The sequence below is a fragment of the Salvelinus fontinalis genome, chromosome 7 (assembly GCF_029448725.1).
Source record: "Salvelinus fontinalis isolate EN_2023a chromosome 7, ASM2944872v1, whole genome shotgun sequence".
Classification (NCBI taxonomy): Eukaryota; Metazoa; Chordata; class Actinopteri; order Salmoniformes; family Salmonidae; genus Salvelinus; species Salvelinus fontinalis.
In genome coordinates, this window is record NC_074671.1 from 18,145,598 (window position 1) to 18,163,589 (window position 17,992).

Genomic DNA, 17,992 nt, shown 5'->3' on the forward strand with positions numbered 1-17,992 from the left:
ATATGACCACTAGAGGGTAGTGTACCTCGAGTTTTAACCTAGATACCACCCCCAAAGATTTTGTCTCCTTCAGTGCCGCCCCTCTCGATAACTTCCGCGTCAACTACATTTCGAATTTACTGTTATTTTGACTTTATGCTTTTGAAGAAATGGTTCAGAAGACCGACGTGACTCTGGAAATGTAGCTACATTTTGCCTTGATATTTAAGTCTATTGGATTCATAAGGACCTGGATCATAAAATACATCTGGAAACCTTGAAGATAAAAGTAAGGCCAGCACTGATCTGGCTGTCATTATACACTTTCGATTTCAACTTGCTAGCCAGTCATCTAGTAATAAGTTAGTTGACGCATAGTCAGAAAAACACTTGCCAGCCAACTAAATGTTCCACTTCAATTTCAGTACATGTAACGTTACTAACTGTAAAGTTTACAGCTATCTGGTGTCACTGTGTCATTTTGAGATAACAATAGCTAACTTCAATACACTTCAAAATTCACAGTAGAGAGAGTAATGTTAGCTACATACAGTACACTCAGCTAGCAAGCCAGCTACATTGAAGACAGAACTAGGCCTACCTACAGTGCATTCGGAAAGTATTCAGACCCTTTGACTTTTTCCACATTTTGTTACACTACAGCCTAAAATGGATTAAATAGTTCCCCCCCTCATCAATCTACACACAATACCCCATAATGAAAGCAAAAAAAAGTTTAGACATTTTTGCAAATGTAAAAAAATAAAATAATAATTTGATAATCAAATCCAAATGTATTTGTCACATGCGCCAAATACTTACCAACAATGCAGTTTTAAGAACAATACCTACAAAAAATAAGAAATAAAAGTCACAAATAATTAAAGAGCAGCTGTAAAATAACAATAGCGAGGCTTAATATACAGGGGGTACTGGTACAGAGTCATTGTGCAGGGGCACCGGTTAGTCGAGGTAATTCAGGTAATATGTACATGTAGGTAGAGTTATTAAAGTGACTATGCATAGATAATAACAGAGAGTAGCAGCAGTGTAAAGGAGGGGGGGGGGGGGCATTGCAAATAGTCTGGGTAGCCATTTGATTAGATGTTCAGGAATCTTATGGCTTGGGGGTAGAAGCTGTTTAGAAGCCTCTTGGATCTAGACTTGGCACTTCGGTACCGCTTGCCGTGCGGTAGCAGAGAGAACAGCCTATGACTATGGTGGCTGGAGTCTTTGACAATTTTTAGGGCCTTCCTCTGACACCGCCTGGTATAGAGGTCCTGGATGGCAGAAAGCTTGACCCCAGTGATGCACTGGTACGCACTACCCTCTGTAGTGCCTTGCGCTCGGAGGCTGAGCAGTTGCCATACCAGGCAGTGATGCAACCCATCAGGATGCTCTCGATGGTGCAGCTGTAGAACCTTTTGAGGATCTGAGGACCCATGCTAAATATTTTCAGACTCCTGAGGGGGAATAGGTTTTGTCGTTCACGGACCATTTTAGTTTGTTGGTGATGTGGATGCCAAGGAACTTGAAGCTCTCAACCTGCTCCACTACAGCCCCGTCGATGAGAATGTGGGTGTGCTCGGTCCTCCTTTTCCTGTAGTCCACAATCATCTCCTTTATCTTGATCATGTTGAGGGAGAGGTTGTTGTTCTTGCACCACACGGTCAGGTCTCTGACCTCCTCCCTATAGACTGTCTCATCGTTGTCGGTGATCAGGCCTACCACTGTTGTGTCATCGGTACACTTAATGATGGTGTTGGAGTCGTGCCTGGCCCTGCAGTCATGAGTGAACAGGGGGTACAGGAGGTGACTGAGCACGCACCCCTGAGGAGCCCCCGTGTTGAGGGCAGATGTGTTGTTACCTACCCTTATCACCTGGGGGCAATCCGTCAGGAAGACCAAGATCCAGTTGCATAGGGAGGTGTTTAGTCCCAGGGGTCCTTAGCTTAGTGATGAGCTTTGAGGCCTCTATGGCATTGAACGCTGAGCTGTAGTCAATGAATAGCATTCTCACATAGGTGTTCCTTTTGTCCAGGTGTGAAAGGGCAGTGTGGAATGCAATAGAGATTGCATCATCTGTGGATCTGTTGGGGCGGTATGTACATTGGAGTGGGTCTAGGGTTTCTGGGATAATGGTGTTGATGTGAGCCATGACTAGCCTTTCAAAGTACTTCACGGCTACAGACGTTAGTGCTACGGGTCAGTAGTCATTTAGGCAGGTTACCTTAGTGTTCTTGGGCACAGGGACTATGGTGGTCTGCTTGAAACATGTTGGTATTACAGACTCAGACAGGGAGAGGTTGAAAATGTCAGTGAAGACACTTGCCAGTTGGTCAGAGCATGCTCGGAGTACACGTCCTGGTAATCCGTCTGACCCTACGGTCTTGTGAATGTTGACCTGTTTAAAGGTCTTACTCACATCGGCTGCGGAGTATTCAGAACCTTTACTCAGTACTTTGTCAAAGCACATTTGGCAGCGATTTCAGCCTTGAGTCTTCTTGGGTATGACGCTACATGCCTGGCAAACCTGTATTTGGGGAGTTTCATCCCCTCAAGCTCTGTCAGGTTGTATGGAGAGTTGTTGCACAGCTATTTTCAGGTCTCTCCAGAGATGTTAGATCGGGTTCACTCAAGGACATTCAGAGACTTGTCCCGAAGCCACTCCTGCGTGGTCTTGGCCTTGTGCTTAGGGTTGTTGTCCTGTTGGAAGGTGAACCTATTCCCCTGTCTGAGGTCCTAAGCGCTCTGGAGCAGGTTTTCATCAAGGATATCTCTGTACTTTGCTCCGTTCATCTTTCCCTCGTTCCTGACTAGTCTCCCAGTCCCTGCCGCTGAAAAACATCCCCACAGCATGATGCTGCCACCACCATGCTTCACCGTAGGGATGGTGCCAGGTTTCCTCCAGACGTGACCCGTGGCATTCTGGCCTAAGAGTTCAACCCTGGTTTCATCAGACCAGAGAATCTTGTTTCTCATGGTCTGAGAGTCTTTGGGTGCCTTTTGGCAAACTCCAAGCGGGCTGTCATGTGCCTTTTACTGAAGAGTGGCTTCCGTCTGGCCACTCTACCATAAAGGCCTGATTAGTGGAGTGCTGCAGAGATGGTTGTCCTTCCGGAAGGTTCTCCCAGCTCCACAGAGGAACTGTAGAGCTCTGTCAGAGTGACCATCAGGTTATTGGTCACTTCCCTGACCAAGGCCCTTCTCCCCTGATTGCTCAGTTTGGCTGGGCGGCCAGCTCTAGGAAGAGTCTTGGTGGTTCCAAACTTATTCCATTTAAGAATGATGGAGGCCACTGTGTTCTTGGGGACCTTCAATGCTGCAGAATTTTTTTGCTCTGACTGCGCTGTCAACTGTGGAACTTTATATAGACAGGTGTGTGCTTTTTTCAAATCATGTCCAATCGATTGAATCACAGGTGGACTCCAATCGTGTTGTGGAAACATCTCAAGGATGATCAATGGAAAAAGGATGCACTTGAACTCAATTTCGAGTCTCATAACAACGAGTCTGAATACTTATGTAAATAAGGTATTTCGGTTTTTAATTTGTATAAATTTGCAAACATTTATAAAACACAGTTTTTGCTTTGTCATTATGGGGTATTGTGTGTAGATTGATGAGGAACATTTATTGTTTAATCCATTTTAGAATACGGCTGTAATGTAACAAAATGTAGAAAAAGTCAAGAGGTCTGAATACTTTCCGAATGTGCTGTATATCAGCCAGAGTTTACCATACTGTCATTATTTATCTCCATCTCTCTCCCCCAGAGTCTGAATGATGAGTACCCAGTCTGTCCCATTTGAGGAGGTGCGGAGGAGAGCGGAGTCCCTCCTATCCTCCTCAGGCTCTGCCCAGGTGGTAAAGGATGATGTCCAGTTCATGGCCAACATCCCCCTGTCCCTGTCTGACAAGTTTCACCACATCACAGCGCAGACCATGGTGACAGAGAACATCACAGGGCACAGAAGGCAAGAGGTGAGGCATGTTTTGACATTCAACTGTATCCCTTGTTTCACATTATGTGCCTCCTTACCGTCTGCACATAGCTATGCTTTCTTTCTCCCTGTCTGCCCTCCTGCTCCCCTCCCTTCCCAGGTCCTAGAGTCTTTGGGTCGGCTGTTTAAAGCCTTGAGTATCCTGGAGAAGTATGGCTGTAACCTGACCAGCCCCAGCAGGCCCAGGTACTGGCGGAGCGTCAAACACAACAACCCAGTTTTCAGGACTACCGTGGACGAAATCAAGGTGAAGAGACAGACAGGCCTCTCTAGACAAATCAAATGTATTTATATAGCCCTTCTTACATCAGCTGATATCTCAAAGTGCTGTACAGAAACCCAGCCTAAAACCCCAAACAGCAAGCCATGCAGGTGTAGAAGCACCGTCAGGAACCTCAAGCCCTATTCTTACAGTACAATGATTGACTTCCTTATGCGTAGTACAGATCACAGAGTCTGAAGGTCATCTCATCCATTGATTTCACTATGAATTGTCAGATGGTTGAAAAAGGGAGTGGATCAATAAGAGATGTTTAGAGTGCCTTAGTAGGTCATAGACCTACTGATATTTAAAGCATTTGAGTTGACTTTTTCACTCATTTGAGTCAATGGGCTGCTTTCTTTTCTACAGGGTGGCAAGTCAGTCCTATTTCTTTATGGTTACACCAATCAGCAGCCAGACGGGCTCAGCTTCCCTGATGATGTCACACATCCAGACGTTGAGAAGGTTGCTGCGGTGACCATTGAGGTCATGATCCTGCGCATGGAAATGGACATGCTCATCAAGGTGAGAAATCTATGTTTACATTTGTGTAATTCTCAATTTGAATATGACCACAAAGACATGTTTCCTTGTTTGCTCTGTTATGAGGTAATGTGTTGTTTTTTGCCTGTCAGGGTACACATGCTCACCCAGAAATGTACAGCAATATCATCCCATCCCCTAATCTACAGAAGATAACCCAGGTCTGTGTAACGTACAGTTGGTGGTTCATCGGTTCGTCTGTTTCTACCTCTACCTCTTTCTGGTTTTAGTGTTGTTATGCTGAGTAATGGCTATTTTACTCTCCTCAGGATGAACCAGAGATGATGTCTGATGCGGTGGTCATTCCACCAGGAGAGGAGCGCGGGGACAGGGGGAAAGACCTTCAGCCGCTATCTCCTCCACCCAAACATGCTACCAGTCCTGGACTAAGTCATGTCCCCACCACTCCTACTGGTGAGACAAGCAGCCATTCCCTGTACCAGTCTACCTGTCACCTTGCCACCTGCCTGCTTTCTGCACACCAGCATTTATGTCATCTGGCCAATGTGTTGTACTGTCAGCAGATGACAAACCCCTTATTTCTTCTCTCTCTCTCTAAGATGGGATGTGTGATTTGTGCGGTGCCACTCCCGCTCTCCTCTGCCCGGCCTGTGGTTCTCTTCCTTTCTGTCAGTCATGTGACCTCCTCTACCACCTCCACCCGTCCAGAGACAATCACAGGAGAGATAGAATACAGGGTAAGATATGGGTCATAGCTTTGACCATCATTTCAGATCAAATGTAACTTTTTAACCTCGATTTCTTTGAATATTCCATCCAATCAATATGTAAAGTAACACTGATCATCTTTTTAAACCCCCCCCGTAGAGACCTGTATCCTCTGTGGTGTGTCCCAAGTCTCTGCCCATTGCTCCACCTGTTCTCAGAGGCTGTGTCTGGAGTGTGACAGACTGTACCATTCTCATCCTGACCGCGGGGGTCACAACAGGACAGTGGTTTCCCATGCCAAACCAAAAAGAGCTTTAAGGTTAGAAATTAGGAAGGGTTAATATTTTACTCCACACGCGCACTCACTCACTCACTCACTCACTCACACCAAATCACTTCTTCCTCTCACTCGCATTTCTTCTCTTTTTCAGCCACTCTCTTTCTTTGTGGGAGTGTGCTCAGTGCACTACAGTCAACGAGGTGAAGGCCGTGCTCTGTGTGACCTGTGAACGACCCCGACTTGCCCTCGCTTCCCTTATAATTCAGGAGGACCCGGGGCAACCGCCATCCAGCGCAGGTCACATTCCATATACACGGGTCGACTGATGAATAGTTTTCATGTGACGTTCATTAAAACAACATGTCAGTCACCTATCCTATCCTGTTTGAGGTGTTCACGTCATCTGTGTCTCTATAGCATTGATAATACATCAGTAATGTAATTATACAGACATAGCTAGAAACTGAGCGAGATCAATACCAGGTTATCTGTTTATCTAGTCTATCTGACCTCTCTTGTAGAGTGGCAGTGTAAGAGCTGTACTGTCGTGAACCAGGGCAGCAGTATACTGTGTGAGGTGTGTGAGCGCCCCCGTCTGGCCACCCGTCCCTCTATCACGCCAGTACTCCCCAGTACTCCAGTACTCCCCAGTACTCCGGTACTCCCCAGTACTCCGGTACTCCTCAGTACTCCGGTACTCTCCACGCCAGGACCCACGTCAGATAACGAAACAGAGGTTTGACCCCCCCAGTGGTTTAAATACTCTCTACAATTGGAATGCTCCGTGAGACAATCATTCCAGCGTATCTTTTCTGTTTTAATCTTTCACTCCCCCCCTCCCATGCTGTCTCTCTCGCTCTTTAGTGGATGTGTCAGTTCTGCACCTATGTGAACGCTCAGCCTGTAGTGGTTTGTGAGATGTGCAACTTGCCGTGTAAAGATCCTGCAGTCACCAGCCTCAAGTCCCTCCCCCTGCAGTCTCCAATCAAAGACTTAGCCTCACCTTCCTCTACGCCCCAACTCCGTCCCCAGATCCCTCCCAGGGTGAACATCCACATCAAGAGACAGAACCTGATGAGGGATGAAGGGCTGAAACTTGTCCATCAATTACGAGTAGGTGGAGTACAAATGGACACAATGTGAATTAAAACCAGATTAATGGCTACTATGTTTTCTAACTTTTAACCTAATGTTCTTCCTCAGGAGGGAGAGAAAAATGGAGTGGGCCCAGAGGAGGTCTACGCAGCCCTTTGCGTTTCTGGGGGAAGCAACGTCAACCCTTGCGATTGGCTGAAATCAGAGCTGCCCCACCTCCTGGATGAGATCTGTGCCATGGCGGCTTCAGCTGCTTTGCAGAACTACAAAGCAGAGGTTTCTGGGCCGCAGGATACCACCGAGCGGGATGGAGGTTCGACAGAGCAGCAGAGTCCCAGTGTGCTGCTGGGTGGGGGGGTGCGACTGTCCAGGGTTGAGGCCAAGCAGGCATGGCTGGCAGCAGGAGGCGACACTGAGAGAGCAGTCCGTCAGCTGCTCAGAGACAGACAGGTCAAGGTGAGAACCAGACATGTCACCTGACCCAAATAGTCACTCTAGACAGATATGACTAAATACTTTTGATATCAACTCAAGTAACCAAGATCTTAGAGTTGACTGAGTTAGTCTGTTTAAGCCTATATGCAAAGTACATCCACTGCGGTATCCAGTCCGACTGCGTCTGTCTCTGGTGTGTGTAGATGCGCGAGCTGCGTTCTCTGGGTTTCCGGGAGGCATCCCAGTGTGAGGAGGCTCTGCGTCTGAGTGGAGGAGAGGTGCAGGGGGCTCTGTCTGTGCTGCAGCGGCCCCTCCTGGAGCCCTTCCACCAGCGCATCTGGAGCGACCAGCCAGAGGCCCCTATCGATGCCAAGAGCCCCGACAAACAGGTGTGTGTGTACACGAGAGCCAGCAGAACTCAATGAACTACATTTTTCAAGACCACACACACAAAACAAATAACTTGATTGTTAATCACCATGAACCTACATTGTGTTACCTCAGCGGATGTGCAGGCGCCTGCTGGCGTTGTACGAGCTGCCCAGCTGGGGGCGCTGTGAGCTGGCCCTGTCTCTACTCCAGGAGCCTGATGCCCAGTACTCCCTGGAGGACGTCATCCAGGCCGTCAAAGAGTCCCAGGACAGGGAGTTCCTCCGCCGCCTCCTCAACAACGAGTGCCCCTGCTGCCTCAGCATCTTCCCCCACAGCAAGGTGGGCTGCTAGGGCTCTGTCTCTCTTTGCCTTGGGGTGGATGATGAGCTCTTATTACCTCCTCCCTGTATCTGTATTGCCTTGTCAGTCAATAGTCCTATGGACTTTAAATTGTTCCTTTTTATCCTGTATGAATTCTCTGTACCTCTCACAGATGCAGTCCCTGACCTCGTGTCAGTGCTCGGTGTGCCACGAGTGTTTCACGCAGCACTTCACCATCGCTGTAAGAGACAAACACATCAGAGACATGGTGTGTCCCGTGTGCGCAGGACCAGACATCAACGACCCCGAGCACCTGGACAGCTACTTCTCTACCCTGGACATCCAGGTACATACTAGAGAAAGAAAGATTTAGAGATATAATGGAGGAAGGTTATTTTCTACATTTGACTTTTAGCAGACAGTCTAATTAAAGTAGTGCATTCATCTTAAGATAGCTAGGTGGGACAACCACATCACAGGCATAGAAAGCACATTTTCCCTCAAAGTAGCTATCAGCAAAGTCAGTGCTAGTATTGGGGAAAGTTAAGTGTGAGTGTGAGTTGTTTTGTTTTTTGTTGGGGGAGAGTGGTGCTATGGGATTATTTAAGATACTCTTTGAGAGGTAGTTTTTCAGATGTTTTATGAAGATGGGCAGGTACTCTGCTGTCCTAGATTCATGGGGAAGCTGGTTCTACCATTGGGGTGCCAGGAGAGAGAAGAGCTTGGACTGGGCTGAACGGAGTACTCGGGTTGGGGTGTAGGGTTTGAGCAGAGCCTGAAGGTAGGGAGGGACAGTTCCTCTTGCTGTTCCATAGGTAAGCACCATTGTATTGTAGTGGACTCAAGCTTTGATTGGAAGCCAGTGGCGTGTGCGGAGGAGCGGGGTGAACACAAAGCGGGCTGCATCATTCTGGATAAATTGCAGGGGCCTGATGGCACCAGCCACCGAGTTGCAGTAGTCCAGACGAGAGATGAAAGTGCCTGGATTAGGACCTGCACTGCTTCCTGTGTGATGTAGGGTCGTACTCTACAGATGTTGTAGAGCATGAACCTGCAGGAGCGAGTCACTGCTTTGATGTTTGCAGAGAACGACAGGGTGTTGTCCAGGGTCAAGACAAGGTTCTTTGCACTCCGGAAGGGGGACACTGTGGAGTTGTCAACCGTGATGGAGAGGCCTTGGAGCAGGCAGGCCTTCCCCGGGAGGAAGAGCAGCTCCATTTTGTCGAGGTTGAGATTGAGGTAGTGGGCCGACATCCAAGCTGAGATATTTGCTAGGCATGCAGAGAGGAGGACTGCCTTGAGAGGAAGACTGCCGTGAGATTAGTCGGCAAACAGCCTCTAGTAAAGGTGAGGTCAAGCGTATTGCCTGCCTCATGAGGGGTTGGGGATTGAGAAAGGGTCAGGTCAAAAGGTAAGGTAAGAAAGGGAAAGAAATGAATTGAAGGCAGACGTCGGGAGGTTGAAGTCACCCAGTACCAAGAACGGTGAGCCATCTTCAGGAAATTAGTTTATCAAGGTGTCAAGCTCACTGAGGAACTCTCTAAGGGCACCTGGTGGGCGATACAGTAGATGACAATAATGTTAAGCTTGAGTGGACAAGTGACAGTGACAGCATATAATTCAAATAAGGAGATGGACAGGTGAGAGAGGGAGAAGAGAAAATCTCCATTTAGGATGAATGCGTAGCCCTGTGCCACCACCGCAACGACCAGATTCTGTCAGGCTATGAGAGAAAACGTAGTCAGATGAAGAGAGAGCAGCGGAAGTAACAGTGTTCTCTGTGGTGATGTCTCCATCAGGGCCAAAAAGTCTAGGGACTGAAGGGCAGCATAGGCTGAGATTAACTTGGTGATATTTACCGCAGATCAGCAGTTCCAAACGCTGCCGGAACCAGGAATTCCACATGGGTTGTGCGCGCAGGGTACACTAAATTAGAATGGTTGCAGCCAAGGGATGGGGAGAGTCTGTAAAGCCTACAGGGGGAGGGGCAAACTGGGATAGAAAACACATAGTTGCCAAAACTACAAACCGCTGACTGATTACCAAAACAACAGTCAAAAATTGCCCTGCCCCTTTATCCTGGTTGATGTGTCAACAATCATCTGCAAGTTATGAGCAGTGAGCAGTTCACACACCAAGTAGGCTATTGGGAAGACAGGCAGCACCTAAAGTAGATGGCCCTAGCTAGCAAAAAAACAGTACTAGAGAGCAACATATTAAAGGGATACTTGATGCCCTTTATCTACTTCCACATAGTCAGATGAATTTGTGGATACCATTTGTATGTCTCTGTGTCCAGTATGAACGAAGTTGGAGGTAGTTTCGCGAGACAATGCTAACAAGTGTTAGCACTGTGACTGGAAGTCTATGGGAATCTGCAAGCATGCTAATACAGTTGAAGTCGGAAGTTTACATAACCCTTAGCCAAATACATTTAAACTCAGTTTTTTCACAATTCCTGACATTTAATCCTGGTAAAGAATCCCTGTTTTAGGTCAGTTAGGATCACCACTTTATTTTAAGAATGTGAAATGTCAGAATAATAGTAGGGAGAAAGATTTATTTCAGCTTTTATTTCTTTCATCACATTCCCAGTGGGTCAGAAGTTTACATACACTCAATTAGTATTTGGTAGCATTGACTTTAAATTGTTTAATTTGGGTCAAACATTTCAGGTAGCCTTCCACAAACTTCCCACAATACGTTGGGTGAATGTTTGGCCATTCCTCTGACAGAGCTGGTGTAACTGAGTCTGGTTTGTAGGCCTCCTTGCTCGCACACGCTTTTTCAGTTCTGCCCACAAATGTTCTATGGAACTGAGGTCAGGGCTTTGTGATGGCCACTCCAATACCTTGACTTGTTGTCCTTAAGCCATTTTGCCACAACTTTGGAAGTATGCTTGGGTTCATTGTCCATTTGGAAGACCCATTTGCGACCAAGCTTTAACTTCCTGACTGATGTCTTGAGATGCTGCTTCAATATATCCACGTAATTTTCCTACCTCATGATGCCATCTATTTTGTGAAGTGCACCAGTCCCTCCTGCAGCAAAGCAGCCTCACAACATGATGCTGCCACTCCCGTGCTTCAAGGTTGGGATGGTGTTCTTCGGCTTGCAAGCCCCCCCCGTTTTCCTCCAAACATAATGGTCATTATGGCCAAACAGTTCTATTTTTGTTTCATCAGACCAGAGGACATTTCTCCAAAAAGTACAATCTTTGTCCCCATGTGCAGTTGCAAACCGAAGTCTGGCTTTTTTATGGTGGTTTTGGAGCTGAGCGGCCTTTCAGGTTATGTCGATATAGGACTCGTTTTACTGTGGATATAGATACTTTTGTACCCATTTCCTCCAGCATCTTCACAAGGTCCTTTGCTGTTGTTCTGGGATTGATTTGCACATGTCATCTCTAGGAGACAGAACGTGTCTCCTTCCTGAGTCGTATGACGGCAGCCTGGTCCCATGGTGTTTATACTTGCGTACTATTGTTTGTACAGATGAACGTGGTACCTTCAGGCGTTTGGAAATTGCTCCCAAGGATGAACCAGACTTGTGGGGGTTCACAATTTTCTTTGTGAGGTCTTCGCTGATTTCTTTTAATTTTCCAATGATGTCAAGCAAAGAGGCACTGAGTTTGAAGGTAGGCCTTGAAATACATCCACAGGTATACCTCCAATTGACTCAAATGTTGTCAATTAGCCTATCAGAAGCTAGCCATGGCATACTTTTCTGGAATTTTCCAAGCTGTTTAAAGGCACAGTCAACTTGCTGTATGTAAACTTGTGACCCACTGGAATTGTGATACAGTGAATTATAAGTGAAATAATCTGTCTGTAAACAATTGTTGGAAATATTACTTGTGTCATGCACAAAGTAGATGTCCTAACCGACTTGCCAAAACTATAGTTTGTTAACAAGACATTTGTGGAGTGGTTGAAAAACGAGTTTTAATGACTCCAACCTAAGTGTATGTAAACTTCCGACTTCAACTGTATATATCCATAGACTTCCAGCCATTGTGCTAATGCTAGTTGGCATTGGCTCTTGAAACAACTTCTTCTTCCTTTATACTGGACACAGAGACATAAAAGTGGTATCCACAAGTTCATCTGACTCTGGGGAAGTAGATAAATGGCCTCATTGCCAAAATCCCAAAGTATCAATTTAAGACAAAAATGATATGATCTTCAAAATATCCCTGTTTGAGATTTCTGGAATTTTGCAACCCTATTAGGGATATAGGCAAATGGAAATGGGGAGATCTTGTGTTGCTGAAGCTTGGTCTATTATATGGTTATTACATAGTTATTGATGTTGTGTGTTTAGCTGCGAGACTGTCTGGATCGTGAGGTGTACGAGCTCTTCCACAAGAAGCTGATGGAGCATGCTCTGATGAAGGACCCCATGTTCCTGTGGTGTTGTCATGTGAGTGGGTTTCTAACCAGCTCCATCACTTATAAAGTTACTTCTCTACTGAACTTTTCACCCACCCCTCTCTTCTCCTCCCTCCTCTTTCTTCCTCAGTGCACCTTTGGGTTTATCTATGATGGAAACCAGTTCAAAGTCACCTGTCCCACGTGTATGAAGAGCTTTTGCAACCAATGCAAAAAGCCTGTAAGTACAAAAGATACATGTTGTTGCCTTGCCTGCCATCTAGTGTCATTTCATAGCTACATGTATGTGGGACCTAAATAATGATGCCTGTCTCTCTCTCCATCTTTCTTTATCCTTCTCCCTCACTCTCTCCCCATCTCTCTCACGCTCTCTCACCCCCCTCCCCCTCTCTGTCAGTGGGAAGCTCAGCACCAGGATGTATCCTGTGAGCAGTTCCAGTTGTGGAAGAGAGAGAATGACCCTGACTACCAGAGACAGGGGCTGGCCGGGTTCCTGCGGGACAATGGCATCAGTGAGTCAGTCAGCCTAGACATTCTGCAGTTATTGGCCCATATTCACAAAGAGTTTTAGAGTAGGTGCTGATCTAGGATCAGATTACCCTTTTAGATCACAATGAATAAGATTATATGGACAGACAGGACCTGATCCTAGATCACACAATGCCATCTCACCACCATCATCATTATTATAACACCAGGACGTGGCCCTTCTTCTCATCTCTCTCTGTAGCCTGTCCTCACTGCAGGTTCCAGTATGCCTTGACCAAAGGGGGCTGCATGCACTTCAGCTGCTCCCAATGCAGATACCAGTTCTGCAGCGGCTGCAACAATCCCTTCCACACTGTAAGTCGCGCACAGGGATATTATCTAGGACAGTGGTTCCCATCCTTTTTTGGTTACTGTACCACCAACTGAATTTTGCTCTGCCTGGAGTACCCTTGAAGTACCCCCTCATGTGCATTTTACCAGTAGGCCTATGGTCTCATGAATATTCTCAAGTACCCCCTGGTTAGCAACCACTGATCTAGTACAGAATGTCTTACTAAATGGATTCAGTAAGAGGGAATGATCTCTCTTTCTGCAAGGGCTTTCTCATCATCCATCCTCATGTCTGTTTCCTTTCTCTCTTTCTTTTTTTCACCCCTTTCCCTCCCTCTCCCTCCCTTCCCATCAGACGGCGTGTAAGACAATCCAGTGTAAAATCACAGGTCTCCATGCTCATCACCCACGAGACTGTCTCTTCTACCTCAGGGACTGGGAGCCTGTCAGACTACAGGCCCTGCTGCAGGTACAGAGACAAGGAATGTTCTGGGAACGTTACAGGGGAAATGTTTGGGGAACGTTACAAAGGGAATGTTCGGGTAACGTAACAGACTGAATGTTCTGGGAACGTTACAAAGGGAATGTTCGGGTAACGTAACAGACTAAATGTTCTGGGAACGTTACATGGGAAATGTTCTGGGAACGTTACAGGGCTGTCATTTCAATGTTGTGTTTCTGAGGTCGTGTTTGTATTTTGTCCACAGAGGAATGCTGTTGTGTTCAACACAGACCCCCCTAATGGGACACAGACTGGTGAGAGTGACCTCTTGTTTATCCTCACAGTGCATTCAGAAAGTATTCAGACCCCTTGACCTTTTCCACATTTTGTTACATTACAGCCTTATTCTAAAATGTATTATAGTTTTTTTCACTCAATCTACACACAATGCCCCATAATGACAAAGCACTTTTTTGTTGCAAATTCATAAAAACATTTTTTTTACATAAGTATTCAGAACCTTTACTCAGTACTTTGTTGAAGCACCTTTGGCAGCGATTTCAGCCTCAAGTCTTGAGTATGATGCTACAAGCTTGGCACACTTGTATTTGGGGAGTTTCTCCCATTCTTCTCTGCAGATCCTCTCAAGCTCTGTCAGGTTGGATGGGGAGCGTCGCTGCACAGCTATTTTCAGGTCTCTCCAGAGATGTTAGATCGGGTTCAAGTCCGACCTCTGGCTGGGCCACTCAAGGACATTCAAAGACTTGTCCCGAAGCCACTCCTGCGTTGTCTTGGCTGTGTGCTTAGGGTTGTTGTCCTGTTGGAAGGTAAACCTTTGCCCCAGTCTAAGGACCTGAGCACTCTGGAGCAGGTTTTTAATCAAGGAAACCTCTGTACTCCGTACATCTTTCTCTTGATCCTGACTAGTCTCCCAGTCCCTGCCACTGAAAAACATCCCCACAGCATGATACTGCCACCACCATGCTTCACCGTAGGGATGGTGCCGGGTTTCTTCCAGATTTGGCGCTTGGCATTCAGGCCAAACAGTTCAATCTTGGTTTCATCAGACCTTTTGGCAAACTCCAACCAGGCTGTCATGTGCCTTTTACGGAGGAGTGGCTTCCATCTGGCCCTCTACCATAAAGGCCTGATTGGTGGAGCTGCAGAGATAGTTGTCCTTCTGGATTGTTCTCCCATCTCCACAGAGGAACTCTGGAGCTCTGTCAGAGTGACCATCAGGTTCTTGGTCATCTCCCCGACCAAGGCCCTTCTCCCCCGATTGCGAGAGTCTTGGTGGTTCAAAACTTCTTCCATTTAAGATTGATGGAGGCCATTGTATTCTTGGGGACCTTCAATGCTGCAGAAATGTTTTGGTACCCCCCAGATCTGTGACTTGACACAATCCTGTTCTCGGAGCTTTACGGACAATTCCTTCGACCTCATGGCTTGGTTTTTGCTCTGATGTGCACTGTCAACTGTAGGACCTTATATAGACAGATGTGTGCTTTTCTTAGTCATGTCCAATCAATTGAATTTACCACAGTTGCACTCCAATCAAGTTGTAGAAACATCTCAAGGATGATCGATGGAAACAGGATTCACCTGAGCTCATTTTTGAGTCTCATAGTGTAACAGTATAACTTTACGTCGTCCCCTCGCCCCGACACGGGCGCGAACCAGGGACCTTCTGCACACATCAACAACAGTCACCCACGAAGCGTCGTTACCCATCGCTCCACAAAAGCCGCGGCCCTTGCAGAGCAAGGGGAAACCCTACTTAAAGTCTCAGAGCAAGTGACGTAACTGATTGAAGTGCTACTAGCGCGTACCCGCTAACTAGCTAGCCATTTCACATCCGTTACAATAGCAAAGAGTCTGAATACTTATCTAAATAAGGTTTTTCTGTTTTTGCAAAAATGTCAAAAAAACAGTTTTTGCTTTGTCATTATGGGGTATTTATTATGTGTAGATTGCTGAGGGGTTTTATTTATGTAATCATTTGTAGAATACATTTATTTTAGAATGAGGCTGTAATGTAACAAAATGTGGAAAAAGTCAAGGGTTCTGAATACTTTCAAAATGCGCTGTATGTGAGAACTTTAGTCTTTTTTTTCTCTTTCTGCCCATACTTTCATTTTATCTTTCTGTGTGACTCAGACGCATGTGGAGTGATGGAGCAGAAGGATGAGGGAGGTCAGCAGATTGACTCACCCTGTGGAGTCCAAACTCAGCCAGAAGAAGCTGGACTCTGCGAGTGAGTCACACACACACACAAACTATCTAATTGTTTGTTATTTGTGCACTACCACACACATATCCTGTGGGTTTAATTGTATTGTAGACATGCCATGAGAAGTTCATGATATTCACTTTTAAAACAACCTTTGTTGGCTGTTAAGCTGTTCTTGCTTTGTCTCCGTTTGTGGCCATTGTTCTCACTACGTCTCTGTGTGGCCATTGCAGTAAACACTACAGAGAGTACCTGGTTAGTCTCATTAACGGACACACCCTGGACCCCGCTCTTCTCTATGACCAACAAGAGGTGACAGTTGCCTGCAGGAGGTACCAGGTGGAGGAGCAACAAGGGGAGGGGGAGGACGACCGGGTGTACCAGGATCGATTGCTGAAGGTCAGTCATCCATCACTCAGTTAGGCTTGTGGTCTCGCTGGAAGTTTGCACTAAATAGATTCAATGTTCATTTTGATGTCGTGTTTTTGTTGTGGTTCAGATTGTGTGAAAGTGTATACAACTCTTTCTTTACAGAAACTGATGGAAGTTCCACTTGGAGAAAAGGTTCCTCGGATGAGATGAAGACTGATTTAAAATATTTTATTAACCATTCTAAGGCAAGTACAGGTATCCTATTTGCAAACAGCATCAAGTGAAGGAGTCAGGTTTCAAACCTCCCACCACATAGCATTACCAACCAACCAGTTATATTACATCTCATTGAAGTTTAACATGTTGTGTTCTTTACATGTTACATCTATAGTTACTAGTATCAAAATTCCTCTCTAAGGATACAGTTGCAAAGACAGACTGACAAGAAAGGCTAATCAACAACTGTCTTTCTTGTTTATTTTTTATTAAAGTTATAAAATATTTTTTCAATATGTCACTAAACAACTTAAGAAATAACCAGAAGGTGTTTGTCAACTTAAACATGACAGTCTATATTGTGAGATATTATACAAAGTGTAAATGCAGGGTATACCATGTAATAAATAGGCTACTCATGCAATAAAGTATTTTATTGATTTGAAAATTACTTTTATGACAGGTCTCATTTTTCGATTCTCAATAGCTGTCTCTGGGGGTGCGTTCCAAACACGTACAGTCCACTTACCCTCCCTTGGGGGAATCCCCGCGGCCATGTTTGCCATCAGTCCAAACAATTAGCCAAGCAAGGGAAGTTGACAATGTAAGACCCTCAGCCCTTGTTTGTGATCGAGTGTGCAATTCTGTTCACTTCGCGGCCTGAAACACCCCATAATTAAAATGTGTGATGATTGAACATCACCTAAGAAAAGTCAGCCAAAACTTAAAACTAACATCAATATGAGAGTAGTAAAAATAAGTGTTAGTAAAAACAATTGTAAATAAGTTAGAAATTGTGCTACTAATGCACATGACGGCACTAACACGTCTGGCAAAAGTTGTGATGCATTTGTTTGGTTAGCTTTTGGAAACGTTAACTTTCCCTGACATCACACTTATATATTATACTTTTCAGTTAACCTGATATCGTCGGATGGCTAGTATTCGATGTCTGCGGATGCGTTGTCTTCTAGCCAAGATATCAAATGCAATCATAATGGACTGTAGCGCATATACAGCACACACAACCGCTACCGGTGGTTCCATGATGACAGAAATCTGTGGGACGAATGAGTGGCGGATTTCCGGGCAAGGGCGGTCCATTTAAAATTAATCCATTCTTCCCTCACCCTTTGCCCTGCAAGTGTCAACTCATCATGTGTCATGATACGTCATCTTCTTTGGTGGGGTTTATCGGTAGTTGGCATTCAACGTTATGGTGCATTACCGCCACCTACTGTACTGGAGTGTGGGCCAGCGACAGGGAGAAACGAAATCCTACCTGCCGGCTCCGTTGCTCTAAAAAAGATAACGAGTGACGCAGCGGTCTAAGGCACTGCTACGCAGTGCTAGAAGCATAACTACAGACCCGGGTTCAATCCCAGGCTGTGCTGCAGCCGGCCGCGACTGGGAGACCCATAAGATGGCTCACAATTGATCAAGCGTCGTGAGGGTTTGGCTGGTCGGGATGTCCTTGTCCCATCGCGCTCTAGCAACTCCTTGCGGTAGGCCGGGTGCTCGGACACGCTGACTGCGGTCGCCAGTTGTAAGGTGTTTCCTCC

The 17,992-nt window shown here is 46.0% G+C and overlaps 1 protein-coding gene across 2 annotated transcripts; it reads left to right on the top strand.

Annotated features, from left to right (window-relative positions):
• The first annotated feature begins 24 nt into the window (after positions 1-24).
• LOC129859140 (E3 ubiquitin-protein ligase RNF31-like) lies at positions 25-16,881 on the top strand. 2 transcript variants are annotated; one of them, XM_055928533.1, is made up of 24 exons: positions 29-268; positions 3,756-3,963; positions 4,084-4,230; positions 4,615-4,770; positions 4,881-4,949; positions 5,058-5,202; positions 5,349-5,486; positions 5,617-5,776; positions 5,889-6,034; positions 6,259-6,473; positions 6,602-6,850; positions 6,941-7,288; positions 7,471-7,656; positions 7,772-7,978; positions 8,133-8,306; positions 12,284-12,382; positions 12,482-12,571; positions 12,749-12,863; positions 13,082-13,194; positions 13,526-13,639; positions 13,878-13,926; positions 15,770-15,866; positions 16,076-16,241; positions 16,377-16,881. In XM_055928533.1, exons 2-24 carry the CDS (start codon positions 3,763-3,765, stop codon positions 16,422-16,424), a joined length of 3,432 nt encoding a protein of 1,143 aa, XP_055784508.1. In that variant the 5' UTR covers positions 29-268; positions 3,756-3,762; the 3' UTR covers positions 16,425-16,881. The 2 variants fall into 2 exon arrangements, with proteins under 2 accessions (XP_055784507.1, XP_055784508.1); XM_055928532.1 differs by having other exon boundaries at positions 25-268; positions 3,756-4,230.
• The last annotated feature ends 1,111 nt before the right edge of the window (positions 16,882-17,992 follow it).

Coding starts and splice junctions, on each gene's coding strand:
- LOC129859140 (XM_055928532.1), top strand. CDS start 3,763: ATGATGAGTACCCAGTCTGTCCCATTTGAGGAGGTGCGGAGGAGAGCG. Junction 4,950..5,057: donor ATCTACAGAAGATAACCCAG/GTCTGTGTAACG, acceptor TACTCTCCTCAG/GATGAACCAGAGATGATGTC. Junction 13,927..15,769: donor CCCTAATGGGACACAGACTG/GTGAGAGTGACC, acceptor TGTGTGACTCAG/ACGCATGTGGAGTGATGGAG.